This window comes from Dunckerocampus dactyliophorus, chromosome 13 (assembly GCF_027744805.1).
Source record: "Dunckerocampus dactyliophorus isolate RoL2022-P2 chromosome 13, RoL_Ddac_1.1, whole genome shotgun sequence".
NCBI classification, from domain to species: domain Eukaryota; kingdom Metazoa; phylum Chordata; class Actinopteri; order Syngnathiformes; family Syngnathidae; genus Dunckerocampus; species Dunckerocampus dactyliophorus.
In genome coordinates, this window is record NC_072831.1 from 3,768,548 (window position 1) to 3,794,369 (window position 25,822).

Below are 25,822 nucleotides of genomic sequence, written 5' to 3' on the forward strand. Positions count from 1 at the left end.
TTGAGCCTTGAAAATATTCAAAGTCCACCAAATATGGTGGGAAAATATAAGAAAACAGCATAAACACAGTAGAGTAACAATCTAATATAAAATAAGGTAATAAATAAGATAACTGTAAATGAATAAAACTGAAAAACAAAAACAATCTTACCGTTCACAAGATGTCTTGATCAGGACCATGCAAGTGGAGGCAGGAGGAGGAGGAGCGGCAGGGGAGTCTAAAAACGACTCAAAGAGTGAAAGAGTCAGCTGGTCTCACAGACAAACGCACACGCACTACACGATAATGCTGTGTGCAAAATTTTTATTTGTATTGTATTGTATTGTACTTTATTAATCCCATAGCAGGGAAATTCACTTGTTACAGCAGCAAGCAAGATACGCAAGTAAAGAATACATAGTGACATAGTGACTACGACATGGTTCAGGTGGTGCAGGTGTTGTAAAGCCTGACAGCGGTCGGTATGAAAGACCTGCAGAACCTCTTCTTCTTACACCGTGGGTGTAACAGTCTGCTGCTTAACTTATTAATTGTTTAAGTTAGTTTAAGGGCGACTACAAGACAAAGGGAGCTTGAAGGGAGCAGCCTGTCTATCACACACAAACACTGAAGCGCTGGTTACGTCAGCCAATGAGATGAGAGCGTAGGTGGTGCCCCGATCATCAGCCAATGAGATGAGAGCGTAGGCGGTGTTCCGATAATCAGCCAATGAGAGCATGAAGCGTCAGAATTTGTGGATAACTTCCTGCTTCTTTTCGATCGACAACTTTTCCCTTTTTTCTTATCCCTTACACTTGGTTTAGGGCCCATGACTACGGTCATTTTAACACAAAGAAAAGTAAAGAAATTAAGAAGAGATTTCAATGCGTGCAAACTAGTTTAAGGGCGACTATGATGAGGAAGGGAGCTCACAGACAAAAGGATGCGCTGGATAAGTCAGCCAATGAGATAAGAGCGTAGGCGGTGCCGCAATAATCAGCCATTGAGATGAGAGCATAGGAGGTGCCCTGATAATCAGCCAATAAAAGTGTGAAGCGTCAGAAGGCGTCGCCAGGTGTACTGTTAGTCTCTCTGTCGCTTGCACCGACTTGACGCTTTATGTTATATGGAATTCCTTACGTAATACGATACAAAAACTTGATATAAATTCTTTACGTTCAGTGGAATTTACGTAAAAGGAGGCTTACGTTGTGCGAGGTAGTACTGTACTGAAATACTCATGTCTTTACAGACGGATATTATTCCTGATGGCCAGGCTAACTTCAGTTTTGTTCCATGATCTTGCAGCATTTCTCTTTCTTTGTGTGTGATTTGGCATTAGCGGTAGTTTCCCGTTGCATGTGTTTTATGTCGTTTGTGTGTTTCTGGTTTTAGATCATTTCTGTGTGCTTGCCTCTGTCGACTATTGTATAGACATGAAAGTGTGGGAAAAATAACCACAATAAACATATTCAAAATTTCTTTGATTACTGATGAAAGAAAGAAATGTAGAATAAATGAGAGGTTTTGCTAGTTGCCATAAGTTTGTGATCAGTTTGTGTACTAAAATAATGTTATTTGGTAATAGTAGAAAGGACACGTACGACCAAATACAAATTAATGGAACGGATATTGAAAAAGTGGAAGAATATAAATTCCTTGGGGTTATAATAGATGAAAAAATGAGTTGGAAATCTCATATTAAATATATACAACAAAAGGTGGCGAGAAATATCTCTATATTGAATAAAGCAAAATATCTTCTTGATCAAAAATCACTCCACACTCTGTACTGTTCCTTAGTATTACCATATCTAACGTATTGTGTGGAGATATGGGGAAATAATTACAAAAGCAATCTTCACTCACTCACTGTACTGCAAAAAAGATCTGTGAGGATAATTCATAATGCCAAGTATAGAGAACATACAAACCCTTTATTTTTAAAATCACAGATATTAAAATTCGCAGATTTAGTACACTTTCAAACCGCTAGAATAATGTATAAAGTTAATAATAACTCGTTACCCAAAAATCTAATCAAGTATTTCTCAATCAGAGAGGAGAAATATGATCTTAGAGGAAAATTAAACCTAAAACATTTATATGCGAGAACAACGCTGAAAACCCACAGCATTTCCGTGTGTGGAATTAAATTATGGAACGGATTGAGTAAAGAACTCAAACAATGTACAGAGATGAGCAAATTCAAAAAACAATACAAGCAGTTGATGTTTGCTAAATACAAGGCAGAAGAGTCCTGATTGTTCTGTCAGGTTTGTTATTTTATTTTATTTATTTATTTTTTATTTTCTATTTTATTTTATTTTATTTTATTTTTTATTTATTTAATTAAATTTCATTTTTTATTTATTTATTTCTATTTATTTATTTATTTATTTATTTTTTATAATTTTCTTTGTTGTGTTTAAAAAAAAAAAAAAAAAAAAAGCTTTGTTCTTATTTATTTATTTATTTATTTAGTATTGTCATCATATTATCATTATTATGAATGTTCTCTCTTTTTTTGGGGGGAGGGTTATCTCACCGTTATCTATTATGTGTTATCCTGACTATCACTGAAAACATGACATGGAATCCAGGAAGTGAACTACATGTACTGTACTAGATGTAGAATGGATGGGGGGTAGGATTAAATAAGCTTTGCTTCTTCCTACTCCTTTTGGACATGTGGAACTGTCAAAAAATGATTCACGAGATGTATTCCATTGTAACCTTCATGTTCAAATAAACTAAACCAAACCAAATCATTTCTAGTGTGTATGCGGTGGGAAACGCCTGCCACAGTAAAACATGTAAATATTAAGAAATGTGCCAACAAATTTCACTTTTAATAATACTTCACATCATTCACTACATTTTTTGATGGACATTGTGGTCAGCGGTGCAAAACATTTCCAGAGATTTACATACTTGGATGGTAAAAATGACAATTTATTTTAAAAAGTAAAGTCTGCTTTGGCTCTCATATTTACAACAAAAAACACATCACGTTGAAGTGGAGGTAACATGTGTATTTACTTCATGATATTAACGGTTCAGCACTCAGGCCACCTGTGACCTTTGACTTGAGGGGCCTACAGGAGTTTTTGCGCGTGTGCAGCAGAGCTGTCAGTCATTGTGGGCTGCAGGGCGCAGTAGTAGATGGCAGAGTCGTTCAGCTGCACGTCTTGGATTTCCAGAGGAGCTTGGTGGGTGCTAGCATTGATGCTGCAGCTTAACCTCTGGTCAAAGCTGCTCACTGTCTTTTCTTGACCGCTCTTGAAGCGTCTCAAGATGAACTCTGGTGCTGCCTGGCTGTTCTGTTTGAACCAGAAGATGTAGTCGTTGCCTTCGTGGTTGCAGTCCAGCATCACGGCTTCGCCCTTCAGCGCATGCATGTCCCCCACCGGCTGGTTGACTGTCTGGGTGCCACTTCCTGTCAGAGGACAACAAAGGTGGTCAGACATCATGTGACTTGACACGCTCACCTGACACGACCTTACCGAGGCTCCAGGCAGCCATCAGCACACACACCAGCGTACGCTTCATGTCTGCACTCCTGGGCTGTGTGCACGCTGACTTGGTGGCTGAGGAGGCAGGACCTAATCCCACTGTGGGAGGTGCGTCTCACAAACACACACGCACACGCACACACAAGTACACACAGTAAGAGGTGGTCAGGTACATGTTGAGCACTGTCTCCCTCTGGTGGATGCAGCCACGTGTACTGTCACAGTCACTGTGGGCCTCACAGTACAGTAGATGACAACATGGGGATGTAGTGAAGACCACCTCAGATGCACATGGAACGTCCCCATGCTTCCATCACATCTGAACTTTGCCAAGTCTTCTTCTACTTGGTAATACTCGCTGACCAGCAGCTGTGGAGGAGAACAGGACAGGTGCCGGAGAAGCTGCAGGACAGCAACAGCAGGTCTCCCTTCAAAACCACCACCTGCTCCACGGATAATGTCACCACGCCCTGACAAGGACTTGACAATAACACAAAGCATTCAACAAACTCTCCAAGATTCTTGGCTCACACCTGCCAGAATACTGAGTGCCATCACTTATGACAGAGGGAGGAGCATCATGATCAACAACACTGAGACCACCATGCATGACACCTCCTTTATATGACACCATCGAGCTCCGTCTCCCGCAATACCCAACTTCATTTCTGTGTGGAGTTTGCATGTTCTCCCCGGGTGCGCGTGGGTTTTCTCCGGGTACTCCGGCTTCCTCCCACATTCCCAAAAGCATGCAGGTGAGGTTAATTGGCGACTCTAAATTTTCCATAGGTGTGAATGTGAATGATTGTTTGTCTATATGTGCCCTGTGATTGGCTGGTGACCAGTCCAGGGTGTACCCCGCCTGTCGCCCGAAGTCAGCTGGGATAGGCTCCTGCATCCCCCCGCGACCCTAATGAGGATTAAGCGGTATAGAAAATGGATGGATGGATGGATGTTAATTGATGGTTTTGTGGGGGTGGGGTTGTCCAACAAATTTTTCTGCATGTAAAACTATGATTATTGTCAACAAAATGTGTTTTGTTGGATTTACATTATTTTCTATGGGAAAATTTGCCTTGGTTATGGCCCGTTTTGGTTTGAGTCAGACCTTCTGGAAGGGATTAATGACTTTAACCAAGGTACTGTAAAATAAAAAAATAAAAAATAAAGTTGTTTTCAGAAGAATATGCAGCAAGAGTGTTCCCTCGTTTGTCGCGGGGGATAGGTTCCTAAATAGCCCGCAACAAGTGAACTCCGCAAAGTACGCATCTTCATTTTTTTACAATGATTATTTTAAGGCTGGAAAACCCCTCATCATACACGTTATACACATTTCTCAGACAGGCAATAACATTTTCTCACGTTTCTGTCTTATTTAAACCTTCGTTTAAATTTTAATGATCAACCTACAGGTCGGACATAAGAAATTATTAAGCCACTCACAAACATCAAAGTCAAATAAATTCTGTATAACAGGGGAAGTGTATCTCACACTTTTCCCTGGCAGAGCAAATCTGTGTTGCATCTGGCACCTCTGTCTATTCTGAACACAACTTATGTGATATTACCTCAACAGCAGCTGTCCGGTTAGAGTCTGACCTTCTGGAATGAATAACGTTTGACGAACAAACGACGCTGACCAAGGTTCCACTGTACAGTGCTCCTCCGCTACATTGCAGTTCACCTTTCACGTACTCGCTGTTTTGATTTGTGTGCAATTTTAGTAACTTTTTTTTCTCTTTTGTTTCTTACAGCGTATGAACACTGTTACAGGCCTAGCCTGGCTCTTTAAGCAGAATTGCATTGCGGGAATTTGTGTGTTGTAGGGTTGCTGTGTCTCTCTCTCTCTTCTTTCTCTTCTGTCTGCACCGCCCATTGTCTTCTGCGTCCTGATTGGCTGTAGACCATTGTCAATCAGTCTCCTTCATGACGTTTTCAGTTGTGGTCATTGCTAGCAAATTAGTTAACCGAGTGAGCTGCTTTTAACTGCCAATAAACAATAGAAGCAGAAGAAGAAGCTAACCGTGTGACTCTGAACACTGTATGTTTGCAATTTTTCTCCCCGAGAAAACCCACAATGTCGACAAAACTTTCTGCACCCAAAAGGCAGAGGAAGCCGGCCATCGCACAAAAAGTTGGACTTCTAGACATGCTGAAGGAAGGCAGAAGTTAAGCGGTCGTAGGGCGGAATAAATGAATAAATTCCCTGCTTAGTATTTGACAGTGGCTTTGTGTTCTTTTGTCTTTGTCACGGCTCAGATCGTCTTGTTTTTTAACTTCTGTGTTATATTTTTTGTGTCTGAACTCTTTTTTTCCCCTCTCTATGTGTTTAGAGGTGATTTTTGTTAATAAATATCTTTTGTTACGGAACTGTTTCTCTGCATTTTGGGATCCACAACGAATTATGCCAAACCTGACAGAGGGGTTGTAAAAAAGTTGGCTACTTCGTGGATTTCATTTATTGCTGGCTATTTTGGAAACCTAGACCCCACGATAAACAAGAGAACACTGTATAGCTCATTACAAAATCTAATGCCAGATATGTAAAGCTTAGTGAGACCTTTGGAAACTTAAATTTGTGTAACAATACAAGACCTGGGCTATGGTAATGTTGATCCACCACCATGCTGTGCACTCCTGTTACCCAGAAAGACAGGACGATAGTCGGTCTGTATAGACAGCTCTATGCATGGAGTTTTTTCAGCCTTAAATCTTTCGTTCAAATTGTTAGACTGTGATAAATGACACCCTGACGGTAAGCGGGGAAAAAGCCGGGAAGAGTGAACATGCTGCTGGAGAACAGTAATGTAAGCCACTGTGCTGTGAAGACCACAGTGGCCTCCTTCTCCATTCAAGAACACTTCCTACAGTCTCCACTAGGGGGACACCTCCACAAACGACACCTTCTCACACCATGACATTTCATCACTTTGGTTTCCTTCAGACTGTGTGTGTGAGAAGCACCTCCCTCGGTGGGATTAGGTCCTGCCTCCTCAGCCACCAAGTCAGCGTGCACACAGCCCAGGAGTGCAGACATGAAGCGTACGCTGGTTTGTGTGCTGATGGCTGCCTGGAGCCTCGGTAAGGTCGTGTGAGGTGAGCGTGTCACGTCGTATGATGTCTGACCACCTTTGTTGTCTTCTGATAGGAAGTGGCGACCAGACAGTCAAGCAGCCGGGGGGGGACGTGCACGTGGTGAAGGGCAACCCAGCGACACTGGACTGCAGCTACAAAAGCGCTGGAACTAACAGCTACATCTTCTGGTACAAACAGAACAGCCAGGCAGCTCCAGAGTTTATCCTGAGGCGCTACAGCATTGGTCAGGAAAAGACTGTGAGCAGAATTGACAAGAGGTTCAGTAGCACCATCAACGTCAGTACCCAGCAAGCTCCTCTGGTGATCCAAGACGTGCAGCTGAACGACTCTGCCATCTACTACTGCGCCCTGCAGCCCACAATGACTGACAGCTCTGCTGCACACGCGCAAAAACTCCTGTAGGCCCCTCAAGTCAAAGGTCCCATGGTGGCATGGCCTCACAAATATTTATTTTTTCGCTGTGTTCAAAAGCTGGTTCGAAGTAGGTTTTCAGAGCTTTTGCTGTCCATTGCCAACGTTTTAGTTTTTTTTAATTTTTTTTATTCTCACCAGCCTCTTAAAGCTTGCTAGCCCGTTGGCTAAACCGTTAAGGTGGAGAAGGCGTAACCTCAACTAAATACACGTGTTACCTCCATTTCAACATGACGTGTTGTTTGTTGTAAATATGAGAGCCAAAGCAGACTTGAATTTTTCAAATAAATTGTCATTTTTCCATCCAAATATGCAAATCTGAAAACGTTTTGCACCACCGACCGCTATGTCCATCAAACAATGTAATGAATGAAGTTGAGTATATTAAAAGTGAAATATGTTTGCACATTTCTTAATATTTACATCTTTTTCTCTGGCAAACATATGGCAACTTGCAAAACTTCTCATTTATTCAAAATTTCTTTCTTTCCCATATTTAGAATATTTTTCTTTTGGTTATTTCTAGCATACTATCGTGTATTTATGGTGGCCGACAGGGTAAATGCACAGAAACGTCCAAACACGCCAAACACAGAAATGATATAAAACGAAAACACAGTGGGGAAAATGCTGCAAAATCACACACCGCTCCCAAAGACACCATGTGGCAGCAAGATCAACACATGTTTTGGTAGGAGTTATTTCTTGAATTCAATCGTGTTTCTCACCTTCTTTATCAAAATGCTGGCACTTGCAACTTTCTTTGGCTCCATTTTGGGTTATTGAGATGGGATTGAATTAAAAAAAAAAAGCTCATGGCAAAACAGGAAGGGCGTGTTCAAGAGGAAGGTGTTGGTCTCACTGCCACATTGTATCTTTGGCGACAACCAGGTCTTTGATGAAGGTAAAAATAACCTTAAACATTCATTTATCCATGTCATTCACCATTTATATATAAATATATGCATTTCCAATTGCTTTCTGCATGAAAAACTATATTTATAAAACGTGTTTTATGTCAGTTTTGGGTTTCTGGTACGGATTAATTGGATTTACATTATCTCTTATTCTTATTATATCTTATTGATTTGGTTAGAGTACGCTTCGGTTTGAGACGGACCTTCTGGAGGGAATTATTTAGAATTCGGAACAATTATATTTGCAACAATAACTGTTTATAGTCAGTGTGTTGCACCTAACACCTGTGTCTTTTCTGAACACAACTAACGTGACAATATAATGTTGATCCACCACCGTGCTGTGAGCTCATGTTACCCATAAAGACAGACCCATAGCGGGGCTGTCTGGACAGTTCCATGCATGGAGCTTTTTCGGCCTTAAATCTTTCTTTCACATTGTTAGACTTGGAAAATGTGACTCATATCTTATTAATATATGTGACTGTGGAATAGTAAATCATTTATGAATTATTATGTACATTTTGACATACGTAAATGGACCAGAGTTATGTAGTTATTTTTTGTTTGTAGACATCATTTATTGGCAAATGTTGCCTCTTACCTGAAAAGAATGTTTACATAACTGTTAATGTGAGCTTGTGTTTACATTGCTTTTCTTTTTAGAACACTCCAGGAGTACATGGATTCAAGACAATTTGAAGGACAACGGGGCAAAAAGTAATTGGTAATAAAAACATATATACCGGAGGTGTCCAAACATTTTCCAGCGAAGGCCACATACTGAAAAATGAAAGGATTATTATTAGTAGTAGTATTAGTAGTAGAAGTAGTATATGTTTAATTGTTAGTATTTTTCAGTCTTTGCTCTTTTTCCTTATTTTTGCTATTTTTTTAAAACATTTGTAATCTTTCTTCATAAATAATCTTTGTAAATTTTCTTCTTGTAATATTTGTACTTAATTCCTGTCGTATTCCAACTTTTTCTCTAACTTAATTTTTCAAAAATTACAACTTTATTTTGTTTTGTTTCTAATAGTACTATGACTTTAAAAAAAAATTGCTATTTTTTCCTTAATATTTCAACTACTAAAATTACATTATTTTTTTCTCATAATATTACAGGTTTATTATCATAAAATTACGACAAATGCATACTTTTCACATCCCGTGAGTGCCTCCAGTGTGTTTGAGGGTGTATGTCCACCACATCATCAAAGCTGATAGACTGTTATGTCATGCCACTAAGACTTTTTGTATTTGTACTTTATTTATCCCACAGCGGGGAAATTCACTTGTTACAGCAGCAAGCAAGATACACAAGTAAAGAATACAGTGTAAAGAATGCATATTGACTACAACATGGTTCAGGTGGTGCAGGTGTTGTAGAGCCTGACAGCGGTCGGTTTGAAGGACCTGTGGAACCTCTCCTTCTTACACCGTGGGTGTAACAGTCTGCTGCTGAAGGAGCTGCCCAGGGAAATAACAGTGTCATGTAGCGGGTGAGAGGTGTTGTCCATGATGGATGTCAGCTTAGCCAACATCCTTCTCTCCCCCGTCAAGGACAGAGCTCGCTCTCCTGATCAGCCTATTGATCCTGCTCCTGTCCCTGTCCGTGCTGCCCCCTCTCCAGCAGCCCACACATAGAAGATGGCTGAGGCCACCAGTCATAAAAGGTCCGTAAAAGAGTCCTGCACACACCGAAGGACCTCAGTCTCCTCAGCAGGTGGAGGCGACTCTGGCCCTTCTTGTAGAGGGCGTGGGTGTTGACGGACCAGTCCAGTTTGTTGTTAAGGTGAACACCCAGGAATTTGTAGCTGTCTACCAACTCTATGTCCACTCCCTGGATGTTCACCGGTGTGGAGTGAGATGTTTTCCTCTGGAAGTTAATGATCATCTCCTTTGTCTTGCTGGTGTTGAGTTGCAGCTGGTTAAGCTCACTCCAGCTGACCAAGTCCCTGATGACCGTCCTGTATTCCAGATCATTCCCCTCTGAAACACACCCCACAATGGCTGTGTCATCGGAGAACTTCTGGATGTGACACTGTATGGAGTTGTGTGTGAAGTCTGAGGTGTAGAGGGTGAAGAGGAAAGGGGAGAGCACCGTACCCTGAGGGGCACCTGTGCTGCAGAGTACCATGTCAGACACACAGTGACGGAGCCTCACATACTGTGGTCTGTTGGTGGGGTAGTCTATATTATATATTTATTTAAGACGAAAAAACAAGACAGAGTAATCATTAACAAACTTATAAGGACAATTGAAATCCTGCATGCACTATTTCATAACTATTAAAGAAGAAGAATATCTTTAAAAGTAAGTATAGTACAGCCTGTGATAAATGCCACAGCAATATGAAAAGGAGGAAGTACTGAACAGAAATCAAGACACAGATTGAGGGCGATCCAGGTGATAAATAGATGGTTGCTGTGGATGTAACGTCACAAGAAGCTGTGTTCAGAATAGACACAGGTGCCAGGTGCAACACACCGACTTTACTGTAGACAGTTTTCAGCAACTTGAGCATCAAAGGGAATTAAGACATTTTCAGAAGAATATGCCTCTTCCTTCTCCAACCACAAGATAAAACCTGTTGCTGCAGTTGACCTTCCAACAAAGCATAAATCACATCAAGTGAATGCGGGGTATGAAATAGTGGATATTGTACAAGAAAATGCACTCAATGGTGCTACAACTGATACTAAGAGGGTATTCTGTGATCGTGGCTCAACCAAACCGGCTTTGGGTTCAAGATGCCTAAGTTCCCCAAACAAGCGCTACCGCGATGGTGGTTATCAACTTACCTTGTTAAGTCCAGTTCTCGGCTTTGTGCTCAGTGCGCGTTGACATAAAAGGGTTCATTTGACGTCATATTATTCTACTTTTCTACTATTTCTACTTTTTTACTACCTTTCTACAATTCTAAATAAAGCGATCCCTGCCGGTATATTGTACACAAGATGAGCAAGTAATTATGCATAAAATTGCATTTTATTCCTGGTGCTCGGCTCAAAAACTGAGCAAATTTAGAGTATTCTATAATCCATATCTCTTATAGAGAATTTAATCAGGGAATGCTATTCCCTGGCTATAACCACTCCCGTTGTTGTGCTGCCTTAATTATTCTTGTTCCCACGTCCACCAGGTTCTCAGTAAATGGTGATGCTATCTTACGAGTTACGTAGTGAAACAGCGGTGCTTTCATAGTCTGGACATAACCTAGTCGGAACAGGCAAGTCCAACTTTCCACTCAACACATCTCGCTAACCCACTAAACTTTCTTCGCTAATAGTCCAAACTGGCAAGCTCCTCCAGACAAAACAACAATAACAATGTCACTTCTTCTCACATTGTTCCAGCTAGTTTGAGTGATTTTACAAAACTAACCCACACCACCAGAACCCTTCCAGGCACCCACACAATCGCAATTGATTCATATCACTATCTGCTGTTTCATCTACTGAATTTGGCAAAAAGTACAGACATGAGCCTCAGCAATTGTGAGACAAAAGTTTTATGGTCTGATGAATTTTGAGACTCGATCATCTCTGTACTTTTTAGAAAATTCCAGCCTGGCCTTCCTAGTTTTCTTGCTAATGGATGGTTTGTCTCTTTGTTCTTCAGGGAGTTATGAAGTCTTGTATGAAGAGTAGATAGTGATACCTTCAATCTTGCTCTCTTCAGGTTGTTGCTGATGTCACCAACAATTGTTTTAGGCCCTTTCCTAACAGCTCTCACAATGTTTCTGTCATCACCTGCTGATGTTTTCCTTTGTCTACCTGTTCTCGATCTGTTTCTTAGTGCACCAGTGGTTTCTTTCTTTTTCAGGACATTCCAAATGGTTGGAGTGGCTAAGACCAATGTTTGAGGAATGGTTTTGGTTTTTGTGTTTTCACCTCTAAATGCAGTCTACACAGGCAAAACCTATCCTACCCAATATGAAACGGAGTGTAGACATTCAGTGCTATTAACTGATTGAAGAAGTAATGTAATAAGTCACACCTGGGGGGTCACCAACGTTTTTTCTTGCGAGAGATACTTTTATAAAATGAAAATGGCCACGAGCTATTCATTTTTGTAGAAATGATTTTCATACCTTATTTCAACCCAAACAGATCAAATATGCTTGTTTTACCAAAACATTCACAAAATGCTGGTGTCCACAACTCACATTTTATGTTTCAGAATGCTTTTCTTTCTAGTGTTCTCACATTATTAACTGAAAACCTGCATTAAAAGCAGGCCTGCGGGCGCCTCATGTGGTCGTGGGGGGCTACCTGGTGCCCGCGGGCACTGTGTTAGTGACCCCTGGTCTAAATTGTGCATGCGATCCAGATGCAGATACCTGAAAATAAAAGTGAAATTTTGCCCTTTGGTCTCTTATTCATCTTTTGATGTCAAACCCAAATGGTCTCCAGCGAAAATAATGACTTTGAAATTGTAGGTGAAAAAGTGTATTGTTAGTATGAACTTCTATCTTTGCTCCCTTTTTTCCACATTTTTGCTGTTTTTTACATTTTCCAAATATTTCAACTTTCCTCTTAAATAATCTTTGTAAATGTTCTTTTTGTAATATTATTGTCAGGTTTCTCTTATTTTGGCGAGCGGTGCTTCCTGCTTGGTGGGAGAGGCAGCCGCTTCACACCTGGTGCCCGCGCAGCTGTCGCCAATCAGTGGCAGTTCAAAGGCCTGCGTCGTCAGACTTACGGCGCTGGCTCATTGTTGCTGTTACCCTGAAATGTTGTTGCTGGTAGCTGAAATGTTAAATGAATATTTTGTAAATATTGGACAAAAACTGGAAGAGGAAATTCCAAAACAAGACACAATTGATGAAGGGATTGATATTATCGATAGGAATCTTAATTCTATGTTTCTCACTGCTGTAACCAAAAAGGAGATCACTGACATTGTTAACCATTTTAAGGCAAAAACATCAACTGATTGTCATGGAATCGAAATGGAAACAATTAAAAGGGTCATCAATGAGATCGCAGACCCGTTAACATATATTAGTAACTTATCATTTCAGACTGGAATATTTCCAAGCAAAATGAAAACAGCCAAGGTGGTTCCAATTTTCAAAAAAGGAGACAAACACCAATTTACAAATTATCGACCAGTTTCCTTGTTACCACAATTCTCGAAAATTGTGGAGAAGCTATTTAATAATAGGTTGGACAAATTTATTAATAAGAATGAATTATTGGCAAGTAGTCAATATGGTTACAGAGCCAACATTTCAACTTCTATGGCACTGATGGAAATCACGGAGGAAATCACTACTGCCATAGACAACAGAAGATGCGCAGCTGCAGTATTCATGGATCTGACAAAAGCCTTCGATACAATTAATCACACTATTTTAATTTCAAAATTAGAAAGGTACGGAATTAGAGGTTTAGTCTTAAATTGGGTTAAAAGCTACCTAGCAAAGAGGAAACAATTTGTAAAGCTAGGAGAATATACATCTGGGAGTCTACACAATACGTGTGGAGTACCACAGGGGTCCATACTGGGACCAAAACTGTTTAACTTGTACATTAACGACATTTGCAAAGTAACTAACAACTTAAAATTGGTCTTATTCGCCGATGATACCACCGCTTTCTGTTCTGGTGAAAGCACACAAGAACTCATTAAAAAGGTCAAGGATGAAATGGTCATATTAAAGTCATGGTTTGACAAGAATAGATTATCTCTGAATTTAAGTAAAACTAAAATAATGCTATTTGGTAATAGTAGAAAGGACACGTACGACCAAATACAAATTAATGGAACGGATATTGAAAAAGTGGAAGAATATAAATTCCTTGGGGTTATAATAGATGAAAAAATGAGTTGGAAATCTCATATTAAATATATACAGCAAAAGGTGGCGAGAAATATCTCTATATTGAATAAAGCAAAATATCTTCTTGATCAAAAATCACTCCACACTCTGTACTGTTCCTTAGTATTACCATATCTAACGTATTGTGTGGAGATATGGGGAAATAACTACAAAAGTAATCTTCACTCACTCACTGTACTGCAAAAAAGATCTGTGAGGATAATTCATAATGCCAAGTATAGAGAACATACAAACCCTTTATTTTTAAAATCACAGATATTAAAATTCGCAGATTTAGTACACTTTCAAACCGCTAGAATAATATTTCCGTGTGTGGAATTAAATTATGGAACGGATTGAGTAAAGAACTCAAACAATGTACAGAGATGAGCAAATTCAAAAAACAATACAAGCAGTTGATGTTTGCCAAATACAAGGCAGAAGAGTCCTGATTGTTCTGTCAGGTTTGTTATTTTATTTTATTTTTTTATTTTTTTATTTTCTATTTTATTTTATTTTATTTTTTATTTATTTAATTAAATTTTATTTGTTATTTATTTATTTCTATTTATTTATTTATTTTTTTTTAAAATAATTTTCTTTGTTGTGTTAAAAAAAAAAAAAAAAAAAGCTTTGTTCTTATTTATTTATTTATTTATTTAGTATTGTCATCATATTATCATTATTATGAATGTTCTCTCTTTTTTTGGGGGGATGGTTATCTCACCGTTATCTATTATGTGTTATCCTGACTATCACTGAAAACATGACATGGAATCCAGGAAGTGAACTACATGTACTGTACTAGATGTAGAATGGATGGGGGGTAGGATTAAATAAGCTTTGCTTCTTCCTACTCCTTTTGGACATGTGGAACTGTCAAAAAATGATTCACGAGATGTATTTCATTGTAACCTTCATGTTCAAATAAACTAAACCAAACCAAACCAAAAACCAAACCCTTGTTACTGCTGTACCTCGTCACATTACCGGTGCTATCACCTAGATGGGTCAACTTACCTGTGTTACTGCCTTGGATACACCTGTGATTTTTCCACAAAGCTTTCCACTCTGTCTTTTGTTCCTGTGTTTTTCCTGTGTTCCTGTGTATTTGAGTACTTGTACTATTAAAGACTCGTTATTTTTCACGCCACCGCCTCATCTCTGCATACTGGGGGTCAAGCACTCGGCAACCTCGACTCGTGCCTGACAGATCGTGACAATTATGACTTTATTCTCATACTTTGACTTTGGTCCCACAATATTATCACTTTTTGCTCAACCTTATTTTCCATGAACAACAACTTCATTTTGTTTTGTTTGTTTCTGATAATATTACGACTTTTTTTAACATAACATTTTTTCTTTAATAGTTCAACTCTATACATTTTCATATTGTTATTCTTGTAAAATTACTTTTTTTCTCATTAGATAACAACTCTTTTCTTTTAATATTTTGACTTTAATTCTTGTAAAATGGCCGCCGATTCAATTTTTTCTGTTGTTTTTGTCTTATTAACTTTTATTTTTAGAATGCGCCGTGGGCTGATATTATAAATGAGGTACTTTAAAGTGAACTGGACTGTGTACCGTATATAGTATATCCAGTTTTGCCATTCTGTTTTTCATATATAACACTCATTTGTATGTCCTTTTATGTTGTGTTGTTGCCTTGTGTGATGAAGCCCATGGTGCTGCTTTGGTAGCAAGTAATGTGGATCCATTTTAAAATGACTAAACAATCAATCACATGAAATAGCAGGAGCAGAAACACGTCATGTCACAAACAAGGACACGCACAAAGAGCGCACAGGTGCACGCTGTACTGTCTTGATGTCCTCGTGTGACCTGGAAGCTTCTCTGCAGCCGCCGCGAACAGGCCTGCACTTCCTGCCTGCGGTGACACTGCGCTCAACAACACACTACTCTCAGGGAGCAGAGTCGTACACTTCCTGTCACGGAAGGAGAGGTCATGTGATTGACAATAAGTGATGAAGAGTGTTTGAGCACCTGCACACATCCTGTCCCAACCACAGCTGACATCTGTGACGCAGTGCCATGGTGACCACTTCCTGTGGAAAGAGTCACAAAGATGCTCTGTGGGCGGGAGCCAATCAGAGCACAGCTGCACATGCACGCAAACACACTGAAAGCTAAACAAGTTTTGAATCATTACTTATCACAGTGTAGTATTGTGTATTGTATTGATTATTATCACTATGAAGCATTGTATGGATCCATACCATAATAACAGATGCACAAAATGATATTAATAATCCAAAACAATGATATTTATTGATTTATTGACTATAATAAATTTAACTCAAAAAGCAACACCACATACACATACACACATACACAGCCGCTCCTTTCAGAAAGGGGAGGTGATGGTCGTGGCGCATGGAGGCCTACTGGGGTACAGCGAGCCACAGGCGCAGCGTCATGACGCCGTTGATGGCGAGCGTCTTGGCGAAGACAAAACGGAGGACGAGGACCGTGAGAGAGACCAGGTTGACCTTCTCGTCTGCCAAGGATACACACATTTAAGTCACACCGCACATGTTCCACCTCCTTCAGGTTCAATACTCACCTGGCGCCAAGGCGTCCTGACACCACCCCGGTCCACTGTCACCTGCCATGGCAAACCAGGAAGCAGATGTCACATGGTGATGGTGCTCTGTGGCGTTCATGCTGCCATCGGCCCCGCCAACACTCTTCACATACCTTTCTCACATGAGTCGCCGTGCTCAGCCGAGAGCAGTGTCACCTGATTGTACAGCGAGTCACCCAATATCCGCACAGCGTGCGATCCCTGGAACACGTCTCCTTTTCCTGCCGTCTCCATGGCGTTTTGTCTGCTGAAGCCAGTGGCGAGGCAAGCCGTCACGTTACCCTCCAATTTGTCCAATTTGTAGAACGATGGCTCCCAGTCCTCCTCTACACACACACAATAATAAAAAAGATGCTAACCACGCTATGCATGTTTACTTTGTCTACTTGGACGCACGACAATTTCAATGATTTTACCAAAGTACAAAAAAACAAGCTGAGGAGAAGAAGAAAAGAAATGACTGAGCAGCTTTCTCTTCATTGTTTTAACAGTGTCTCCATTTTGGGTCCTCCTTCACGTTCTAGCATTAAAGTAGTACTCCACTGTCCCCGTCTGGAGTCAGGTTCTGCTTCCAAAAAGTAATTTGTAGAGTCCAGAAACACACTGGCTGTGACCTCAACAAAAACCTCATGAGAACCACTTTGACATCCATGTTTGTTCCCACCAGGTTCTATGGTCACTCTGGCTCCACGTGTCCAATTTACTGAACATTAAACTTTGAATGACTATAATTTTTTTCATTCAATTGGAATTTGTTTTTTCTGTTTTGTTCTATACAGTTTTGAGTTCTGCTTCTTGCTCTAGCATGAATGTAAAGCTTACGGAGTTCCACCATCAGTCTGGTTCCGCTTCCAAAAAGTAACCTTTTGAATCTAGACACACACTGGTTGTGACCTCAAAAAGAACCCAATGAGAACCTTTGGGCCCTCACACACACAGATATTATCTGCATGACTTGTGGCTCAGGTCCTGTGCTCAGTCAGGTTCCACAAGTTTACTGAACATTAAACTCATGAACAAGTTTTTTTGAAAGAAGACACATTTTCTGCCAGTTTGGGTTCTCCTTTAAGTTCTGCCATGAAAGTAGAACTTACTGTCTTCCACAGTCAGTCTGGTTCCACTTCCAAAAAGTAATATGTTGAATCCAGACACACACTGGTTGCGACCACAGCAAGAACCTCATGAGAACCTTTGGGTCCTCACACACAGTAACTTTCTCATTTTTGTCATTCAAATTGAATTTGAAAATAAACACCTAAGTTGCTTTCTATCTTTTTTGTTTTACATTTTTAGTGAGCAGCCCCAGTTTTTGGGTTCTCCTTCATGAAAATAGAATTTACGGAAACAATTTTTTCTTCTTTCAGTTCTCCCATGAAAGTAGAATTTACGGGCCTCCCCTGTGAGTCTGGTTCCGCTTTCAAAAAGTGATCTGTTGATTCCAGACATACACAGGTTGTGACCTCAACAAGAACCTCGTGAGAACCATCCTCCTACACACATAATACCATTTCAGCCTGGTTCTGCATGTAAAGGCTAAAAATCATAAGTAAGTAAAGCTGCTAGTTTGATATCAGTCAAAAATCATTAATGAATTATAAATGCATTTTCTGCCAGTTTGGATTCTACTTTACGTTTTAGCTTGAAAGTAGTACTTACTGTCTTCCACTCTCAGTCTGGTTCCGCTTCGAAAAAGTATTCTGCTGCTTGCTCCAGACACACACTGGTGGTGACCTCACCAAGAACCTCATGAAAAGGTCCTCAAAGTCTGCATGACTTGTGATTAAGGTTCTACGCTCAGTCAGGTTTCGCATCGCCAGTTTACAGAATATTAAACCTCTGAACAACCTTTTAAACAAAACCCATTTGCTGTCAGTTTGGGTTGTACTTTATGTTCCAGCTTGAAAGTAGAACTTACTTGCTTCTACTGCCAGCCTGGTTCCGCTTCCAAAAAATAATTTGGTACTTCCTAACACACACTGTTTGTGCTCTCAACAAGAACCTCATGTAAACCTTTTGGGTCCTTACACACACAGATGTAATCTGCATGACTTGTGGGTCAGGTTCTATGCTTAGTCAAGTTCCACATGGCCAGTTTACTGAACATTAAACTCGTTAACATCTTTTACACCTTGAAACAAAAAAAATTTGCTGCCACTTTGGGTTCTTTACATTCTAGTTTGAAAGTAGAACTTACTGTCTTCCACTGTTAGTCTGGTTCCGCTTCCAAAAAGTAATCTGTTATTTATGGACACACAAGAGTTGTGACCACAACAAGAAGCTCATGAGAACCTTCAGGTCCTTATACACACCTGAATGACTTGTAATTCAGGTTCCACACTCAGTCAGGTTCCACATTGCCAGTTTAGTGAACATTAAACTCGTTAACAACTTTTAAACTTTGAAATAAAACACATTTGCTGCCAGTTTGAGTTCTACTTTTTACATTCTAGGTTGAAAGTATAACTTACTGCTGTCCACTGTCAGTCTGGTTCCACTTCCAAAAAGTAATCTCTCGAGTCCAGACACACACTGGTTGTGACCTCAACAAGAACCTCATGAGAACCATCCTCACGCACTAACAAATGCGACTGCACCCTTGTTCTGCGTGTAAAGGCTTGATTAGCATCAGTAAGTAAAACTACTAGTTTGATTTCAGTCACAATGAGACAGCAAAGATGTGGAATAATGAGCGTGAATGAAGTAAGAAGAAGAACGTAGTCCAGTAGAACTTACTGCTTTCAACCGTCAAGCTGGTCCCGCCACCAAAGTAGATCTTGTTGACTCCACCACACAACAACAAACACTATGACAAAAACAACACACAGACCTCCAACCTCATACACATGACTTAGATGTTCTTTTAAGACGCATGCGCGCACACACACACACGTACACGCACGCATCCACAGAGAGAAAAAGAAACTTAAAACTTCTTCAACTAACAGGCTTTGCTCCAGGCTCCGCCCCTTCAGCATGCGCTGCATTTCAAGCTGTCCCTTTGTGGCTTTAGTCACTCGTCCTCTAGGGCAGGGGTCCCCAACCACCAGTCCGTGGGCGGGGCCGAACTGGGCCGAGGAAACCTTTCAGGCGCGCATTGATAAAAAAATACACAAACACACAAAAAAAATACTTTTGTAAATAACTAAATATAATTTTAAGCAAATGCATATCAATTTTTGAAATATGGGCCATTATTTGTTTTTTGCGAGTGTCCTACTTTGTTTGACAGTCCTTGAACGCACCATTGTACCTGCGGTAGCCTTCTCCCAATCTGCACAGATTGTCAACGATACTGTATATTTATTGGGGTTTTTTCACTTCATATTTGCTCTCAAATGCCGATACTCTGTGGGAATACATGAATGTAAAGTCTGATGACGTTATTGAGTGCTAATGTGTATATTTGTTGTGTGCACAGCTTCAAGTTAATTCATGCTAGCACACTGCCTGTTAGCATACATCAAGCAGCGGCGCTATAATCTTCTCTCTGAAAAACAAACTCCAAGCTTATAGTGGTGGATGGTGGATCTGTATTCACTTTTTGCTTTTAATTTGATGTTGTTCCTGTCTTAGTTTTACACAATGCATACTAAACGAGATCAATTACATCGCTATATGACCCTCACCACCACCACCCCGGTCCGCAGAGATTTGCTCTAGGGGATGTGGCCTAAGTCTGGGAAGCTGGTCATTGGTTTTTGATGATCGCCTGCAGCATAAACTTTCATGTGACATACAATGAAGGTCTAGGATGCTGCTTCTTTATCACATCATGCCGTTTAACAATAAATAGTTAACGTGTGAATAATGAAGATGTACATTTATTAGGCGTAGCTAGATGTTGACACACGGCGCTAGCTGTTCAAAGTTTGGACATGTTCAAAATTTCCGACTGACAGCTTTGAATAGTGACTGGTGGTTCTCATGTTACTCTGGCTATTTTTTTTTTTTTTTTGTCATTTTCACCGTTAGAAACTTACCACTTTTTAGACTTTTATGGCTGTTATGCAGGCAGACAGCTCATACTCCTCAGGCTACGGGAATCACTGTACTGGAACTGATGGCCATTTTTATAAACTTCCCTTGCCATCCATCCCCAGATGTTCTCTATGGGATTTAAATGAGGGGAACATGCAGGATGGTCCGAAAGAGTGATGTTATTCTCCCTGAAGAAGTCCTTGGTCAAGCGAGCATTGTGAACTGCAGCGTTGTCCTGTTGAAAAACCCAGCTGTTACCACACAGACGAGGGCCCTCAGTCATGAAGCTCCAGTGTTCCACTGAATGAAACAGCACCCCAGATCATGATGGACTCTCCTCCACTGTGCCGGGTAGAAAACATCTCAGGTGGGATCTCCTTGTCATGCCAGTAACGTTTGAAGTCATCTGGACCGTCAGGTTACATTTTTTCTCATCAGAGAATAAGACTGTTTTCCACCTTTTCAATGTCCCATGTTTGATGCGCCTAGCCAAAATCTAAACGGGCAGTTTTGTGGCTTTGCAGAAGACGAGGTCTTTGAATTCGTTTTTTGTTTTTTAAACATTTTTCCCGCAGATTCCGTCTGATGGGTATTGCGCTGCCGTCGGCACCAGTAAGGGCCTTATTTGGGTTGACGACCACCCTGTGTCTTGATGGACAGCCAATCGGATCCTCCAGCTCAGCACAGGTGTAATTTTTTGGGTCTACCACTTGACTTGACTGTAATTTAATTTATGAGCCCACTCCACTGTGATTGGTCACACTCCCAAGCGCTCCAGAGGACTTCTGGACAGCTGCAGCTGTCCGATTACTTACACAAAATAAACACAGTTAGGACACTGATCAATTTTTACTTACAGCTTGCTCTTCTGACTCTTCAACACAACCAGGTAACGTTGGAAAGGTGTCGGACTTGCTGGCAGGGAATCTGAAACTCCAACGACTTCTGCCTGATGCTTGCCTGTTTAGGCACACCCGAACAAACATTTCCTGGGCGCCATTGCTCGACGTGAACACCGTGAACAGAGCAAAGCAGAGCGCAATGGAACTCATGTTAAAAAAAAACACAGTATGCAGATCCATCCAAAACAGGTTTCAGGGCTCACTTCCAAATGTGCAAACCTCATTATCTGACGTGTTGGCATCGTTTAAGATGAGAATGCATCATTGTAACAACATTTAGGTCAGAAAAACGGAAAAGCATAATAGGTCCCCTTTAAGCAGACAGTTCTGAGATGTATCTGGCCGTTGCTCATGCTGGTCTATCTGCCGTTCATGGACAAAAAAATGTGAATTTGCAGCTGTATGACACCACATGACGTAAATATTTAGAAGGAGGCAGACTGAATTGTTTAATGGTAGTAGGGGCAGGGCCTTTAAGTTGCCCCGCTGGACCAGTGGCATGTTTGTTAATGCTGCTGTATGTGTATATGTATGTGTATGTGTATGCTAACAAGCACTGTAAATAGCATCATCTATACTCTGTCCAACCCTATACAAAACTCATTTAGGTGTTTTTATATTCTGTGAAAACACAGGCATCTTTTGAGCTGTCTGTTTTGTGTTTGCTGTACTATGGATCATGCAAGTGTCCAAAATAAATATACGGTATTTAATGAGGTATGTGAGGCCACAGACCAGCCAGCAACACATACAGGTTCAGTACAGATTTCAGTCATGTGAGGGCCATAGAAGTCTTTTCAGTTCATCTGTCGGGTCAAGTAGGATACAGCACTGTGCCGGACTGAACCAACGATCTTTAGATCTTCTGTCTAACACTCTCCCAACTATACTTCCTATATATGTATCTCCCAACAAAAGATCTATATTTCTCATCAATACGTGTATTTCTGAATCTCTAATGAAAAGAAGAGGCTTTAGCAGGTCAGAGATGACCACAAATGTGTCATTGAATGAAAAATAACCTGATTTGGAACCCATTTTAAATACAGTCATTACTTGTTTAACGTAAGGGCCACTCGTTTCCAGTGAGGGTTGGACTCCGCCAGGGCTGCCCTTTTGTCACGGATTCTGTTCATTACTTTTATGGACAGACTGCGAAGACCCAGGACACATTGCAGAGACTACTTCTCTCAACTGGCTTGGGAACTGGCCCGTATGTGGGATCTGAGTGTGTCTCTTCATATACAGTAAATGAAATTGGTAACACTTTAGAATAAGGTACACAAAATTACAGTAGGTAATGAGGAACGAACCTACCCAACCCTAACCACTACTCATTAGTTCCTCATTAGTTCTTCATTAGTTCCTCTGTAAGGACTGTATTTTTGTGTACCTTATTGTAAAGTGTGGCCATTAAAATTACGTCAAAGCAGGAGTTTGCCTAATTACCAAGGGTGCTGGTAATCATGCAAGTAATGGGTGAGCCATCTCCTATTCAGGCTTTGTCATCAGACCAGAAGTGAGCGCTTGTGTACTGCTGCTGCGTAACGCCAACATAATATCTGGATATTGCGACTGCCATTTTTTTTTTTTAGCCTTATACTCCAACTTGACTCGCAGAGGTAATTCCACTCTTTCATCAGTCTAGACAAGAGACAAGAGTCTTACACGCTTGCATTCTTCTTCTATTGTTTTGGTGTGTCATGTGTCTGTGTCTGTGCGTTTCCAGCGGCACATGTAGTTTTGCGTTATATATGACATGGTTTTCACATGGCAAAAAAAACAAAAACAAGGAGCGTTCCCGTGTTGGCAGGACCTCACTGTCACTCAGTGGAGTATGGTTTTCATCTGCATGTGCTCGAATATACAAGTTTCAGTCAGAAAGCCAGATATCTGCAGGCTGCTATTTGACCCCTTTGCAAAGATAACAAATTCCTTAAATTCTGCCTTTATTTCAGGCATTTTCTTTCTTAGTCATGACATGATTTATTCCACAAAAAATTGGTGGCAGGAGTGCGATTCCGTGGCTTATTGGATCTGGACCTGTGGCGGACAGCAAGTGATGATTCTGGAATTTTATTTTTTCTGTTCTTTTTCTGTATTTGATGGTGTTTGTATGTTTTTGATTTTCGATGATTTTGGACCACCGTAAAAACATGATTATATGCTAAAAATAATCATAAGAAACAATGTAAATCTAATATGAATGTTGATAAATACATGTAGAATGAACAAGAAGTTTTGCTTGTTGCCATAAGTTTGTGATCAATGGTTTATATTTCTAATGTGATTATGGTGAAAAAACACTCCTTCACACGCCCATCAGTATAAAAGATGACTTTAACTTTTAATAATACTCCACATCATTCATTATACACTAGGTCCCCAACTTACGAACACCCAACTAGCGAACACTCATGGATACGAACACAAGCCGGCTGGTCTATCTTTTATTTTATTTTGCTTTGTAGTCGCTCAATCTGTATTTATACTGCTACTGTACATGCTTGACCAGTAGAGGGCGCTGTGACACTTCTAATGGGACCAACAGAGGAAGCCATTTGAACTAATGAGACCCACAGAGGAAGAGTTAGACGCTGGGGAGATAAAGCTAAGTGGAAAGCTAAATTATACAACCCAGACAGAGCGTGTGATTAAAGTTTCTGAAGAGTTAATAAGCCTGCTTAATTCTACACCACCCACAGAACACTACCTCTTTTAGAAGAGTCTAACGACGACGACCATTTGTCTTTTTTTTCCAATATCTCCTCCTCCAACTCCTCCACAACGACGTATGCTCGACCACTCCTCTTCAAAGGTAAATAACATTTATCATTACGTATTATTATATCACTTTTATTATTGTTTTTTTCATTAATTATCCTGGTTTAACATTACTACTGCATCCAAACTCATATTTACATACATACACATATACTGTATATGTATACACGTACATGTAAGTACCTATATCATTGGTAATAGTATCGTTTCCCCTACTTAAGAACAATTCGACATAAGAACGGTCGTCTGGAACCAATTGTGTTTGTTAGTTGGGGACTTAGTGTATTGTTTGATGGACATTGTGGTCGGTGGTACAAAATGTTTTCAGACATTTGTGTACTGAGACAGTAAAAGTGACATTTATTTTTAAAAAGCCAAGTTTGCAGTGGCTGTCATATTTACAACAAAAAACATGTCATGTCGAAATGGAGGTAGTGGGTTTGTACCATTCTTTTTGTACCAGAAGATATAGCTGGTTGCACTGGTGCCTTTGTAACTACAGTCCAGCATCACGACATTGCTCTTCACTACATGCATGTCCACTGTTGGCTGGTTGACTGTCTGGGCGCCACTTCCTGTCAGAGGACAAACAACAAAGGTTAGCCAGACATCATATGACCTCACACGACCTTACCGAGGCTCCAGGCAACCATCAGCATACACACTTGAGGTAACACCTCCTCAACTTAACGGCATGTTAATGGCTCAGCACTAACCAAGCCTCTGCAGGCTCATGAGATCAGAAAAAGAAAGGTTCCACACTCCTAATACCGTGGCAATGGACAACAAAAGCTATGACAACCAACTCCGAACCAGCTTTGAAACAGTGAAAAAAAATTATCTGTGAGGTGATGCCACCATGAGACCTCTGACTTGAGGGGAGTACAGGAGTTTTTGTGCATGTGCAGCAGAGCTGTCAGTCACTGTGGGCTTCAGGGCGCAGTAGAAGATGGCGGAGTCGTTCAGCTGCACGTCTTCGATCACCAGAGGAGCTCGCTGGGCACTGGCGTTCATGCTGCAGCTGAACCTCTTGTCAAAGCTGCTCACCGTCTTTTCCTGACCGCTCACAAAGCGGCTCAAGATGAACTCTGGTGCCGCCTGGCCATTCTTTTTGTACCAGAAGATATAGCTGGTAGCACTGGTGCCTTCGTAACTACAGTCCAGCATCACGACATTGCTCTTCACTACATGCATGTCCACTGTTGGCTGGTTGACTGTCTGGGCGCCACTTCCTGTCAGAGGACAAACAACAAAGGTTAGCCAGACATCATATGACCTGACACGCACACCTCACACAACCTTACCGAGGCTCCAGGCAACCATCAGCACACACACCAGCGTACGCTTCATGTCTGCATTCCAGGGCTGCGTGTACGCTGACTTGGTGGCTGAGGAGGCAGGGCCTAATCCCACTGAGGCAGGTGCTTTACACACACACACACACACACACACACACACACACACACACACAGTCAGAGGTGGTCACAGCTTCAAGTTAATTCATGCTAGCACACTGCCTGTTAACACACACATCAAGCAGCGGCGCTATAATCTTCTCTCTGAAAAACAAACTCCAAGCTTATAGTGGTGGATGGTGGGTCTGTATTCACTTTGTGCTTTTAATTTGATGTTGTTCCTGTCTTAGTTTTACACAATACATACTAAATGAGATCAGTTACATCGCTATACGACCCCCACCACCACCACCCACCCCCATACAGTAAATGAAATTGGTAACACTTTATAATAAGCTACACAAAATTACAGTAGGTAATGAGGAACAAACCTACCCAACCC

At 40.7% G+C, this 25,822-nt stretch overlaps 1 protein-coding gene and 2 gene segments (V, D, J or C); 1 reads left to right on the forward strand and 2 right to left on the reverse strand.

The window, feature by feature from the left end:
* Nucleotides 1-2,823: 2,823 nt before the first annotated feature.
* On the reverse strand, nucleotides 2,824-3,623 carry LOC129192777 (T cell receptor alpha variable 4-like). The segment is given in 2 exon segments: nucleotides 2,824-3,419; nucleotides 3,487-3,623. Coding segments are annotated over 2 exon segments (387 nt in total).
* A 2,819-nt stretch (nucleotides 3,624-6,442) lies between these two features.
* Nucleotides 6,443-7,347, forward strand: LOC129192827 (T cell receptor alpha variable 19-like). The segment is given in 2 exon segments: nucleotides 6,443-6,576; nucleotides 6,644-7,347. Coding segments are annotated over 2 exon segments (396 nt in total).
* An 8,720-nt stretch (nucleotides 7,348-16,067) lies between these two features.
* LOC129192690 (T cell receptor alpha chain MC.7.G5-like) lies at nucleotides 16,068-25,375 on the reverse strand. The gene is made up of 7 exons (XM_054796961.1): nucleotides 25,330-25,375; nucleotides 24,892-25,257; nucleotides 24,472-24,600; nucleotides 18,277-18,327; nucleotides 16,475-16,687; nucleotides 16,341-16,382; nucleotides 16,068-16,274 (listed from the first exon to the last, which is right to left on the reverse strand). The coding sequence occupies exons 1-7, from the start codon at nucleotides 25,373-25,375 to the stop codon at nucleotides 16,159-16,161; spliced, it is 963 nt and encodes a 320-aa protein (XP_054652936.1). The 3' UTR covers nucleotides 16,068-16,158.
* Between the last annotated feature and the right edge of the window lie 447 nt (nucleotides 25,376-25,822).

Coding starts and splice junctions, on each gene's coding strand:
- LOC129192690 (XM_054796961.1), bottom strand. CDS start 25,375: ATGAAGCGTACGCTGGTGTGTGTGCTGATGGTTGCCTGGAGCCTCG. Junction 24,601..24,891: donor GTACTCCCCTCAAGTCAGAG/GTCTCATGGTGG, acceptor GTCCTCTGACAG/GAAGTGGCGCCCAGACAGTC. Junction 16,383..16,474: donor CGGCGACTCATGTGAGAAAG/GTATGTGAAGAG, acceptor TTGCCATGGCAG/GTGACAGTGGACCGGGGTGG.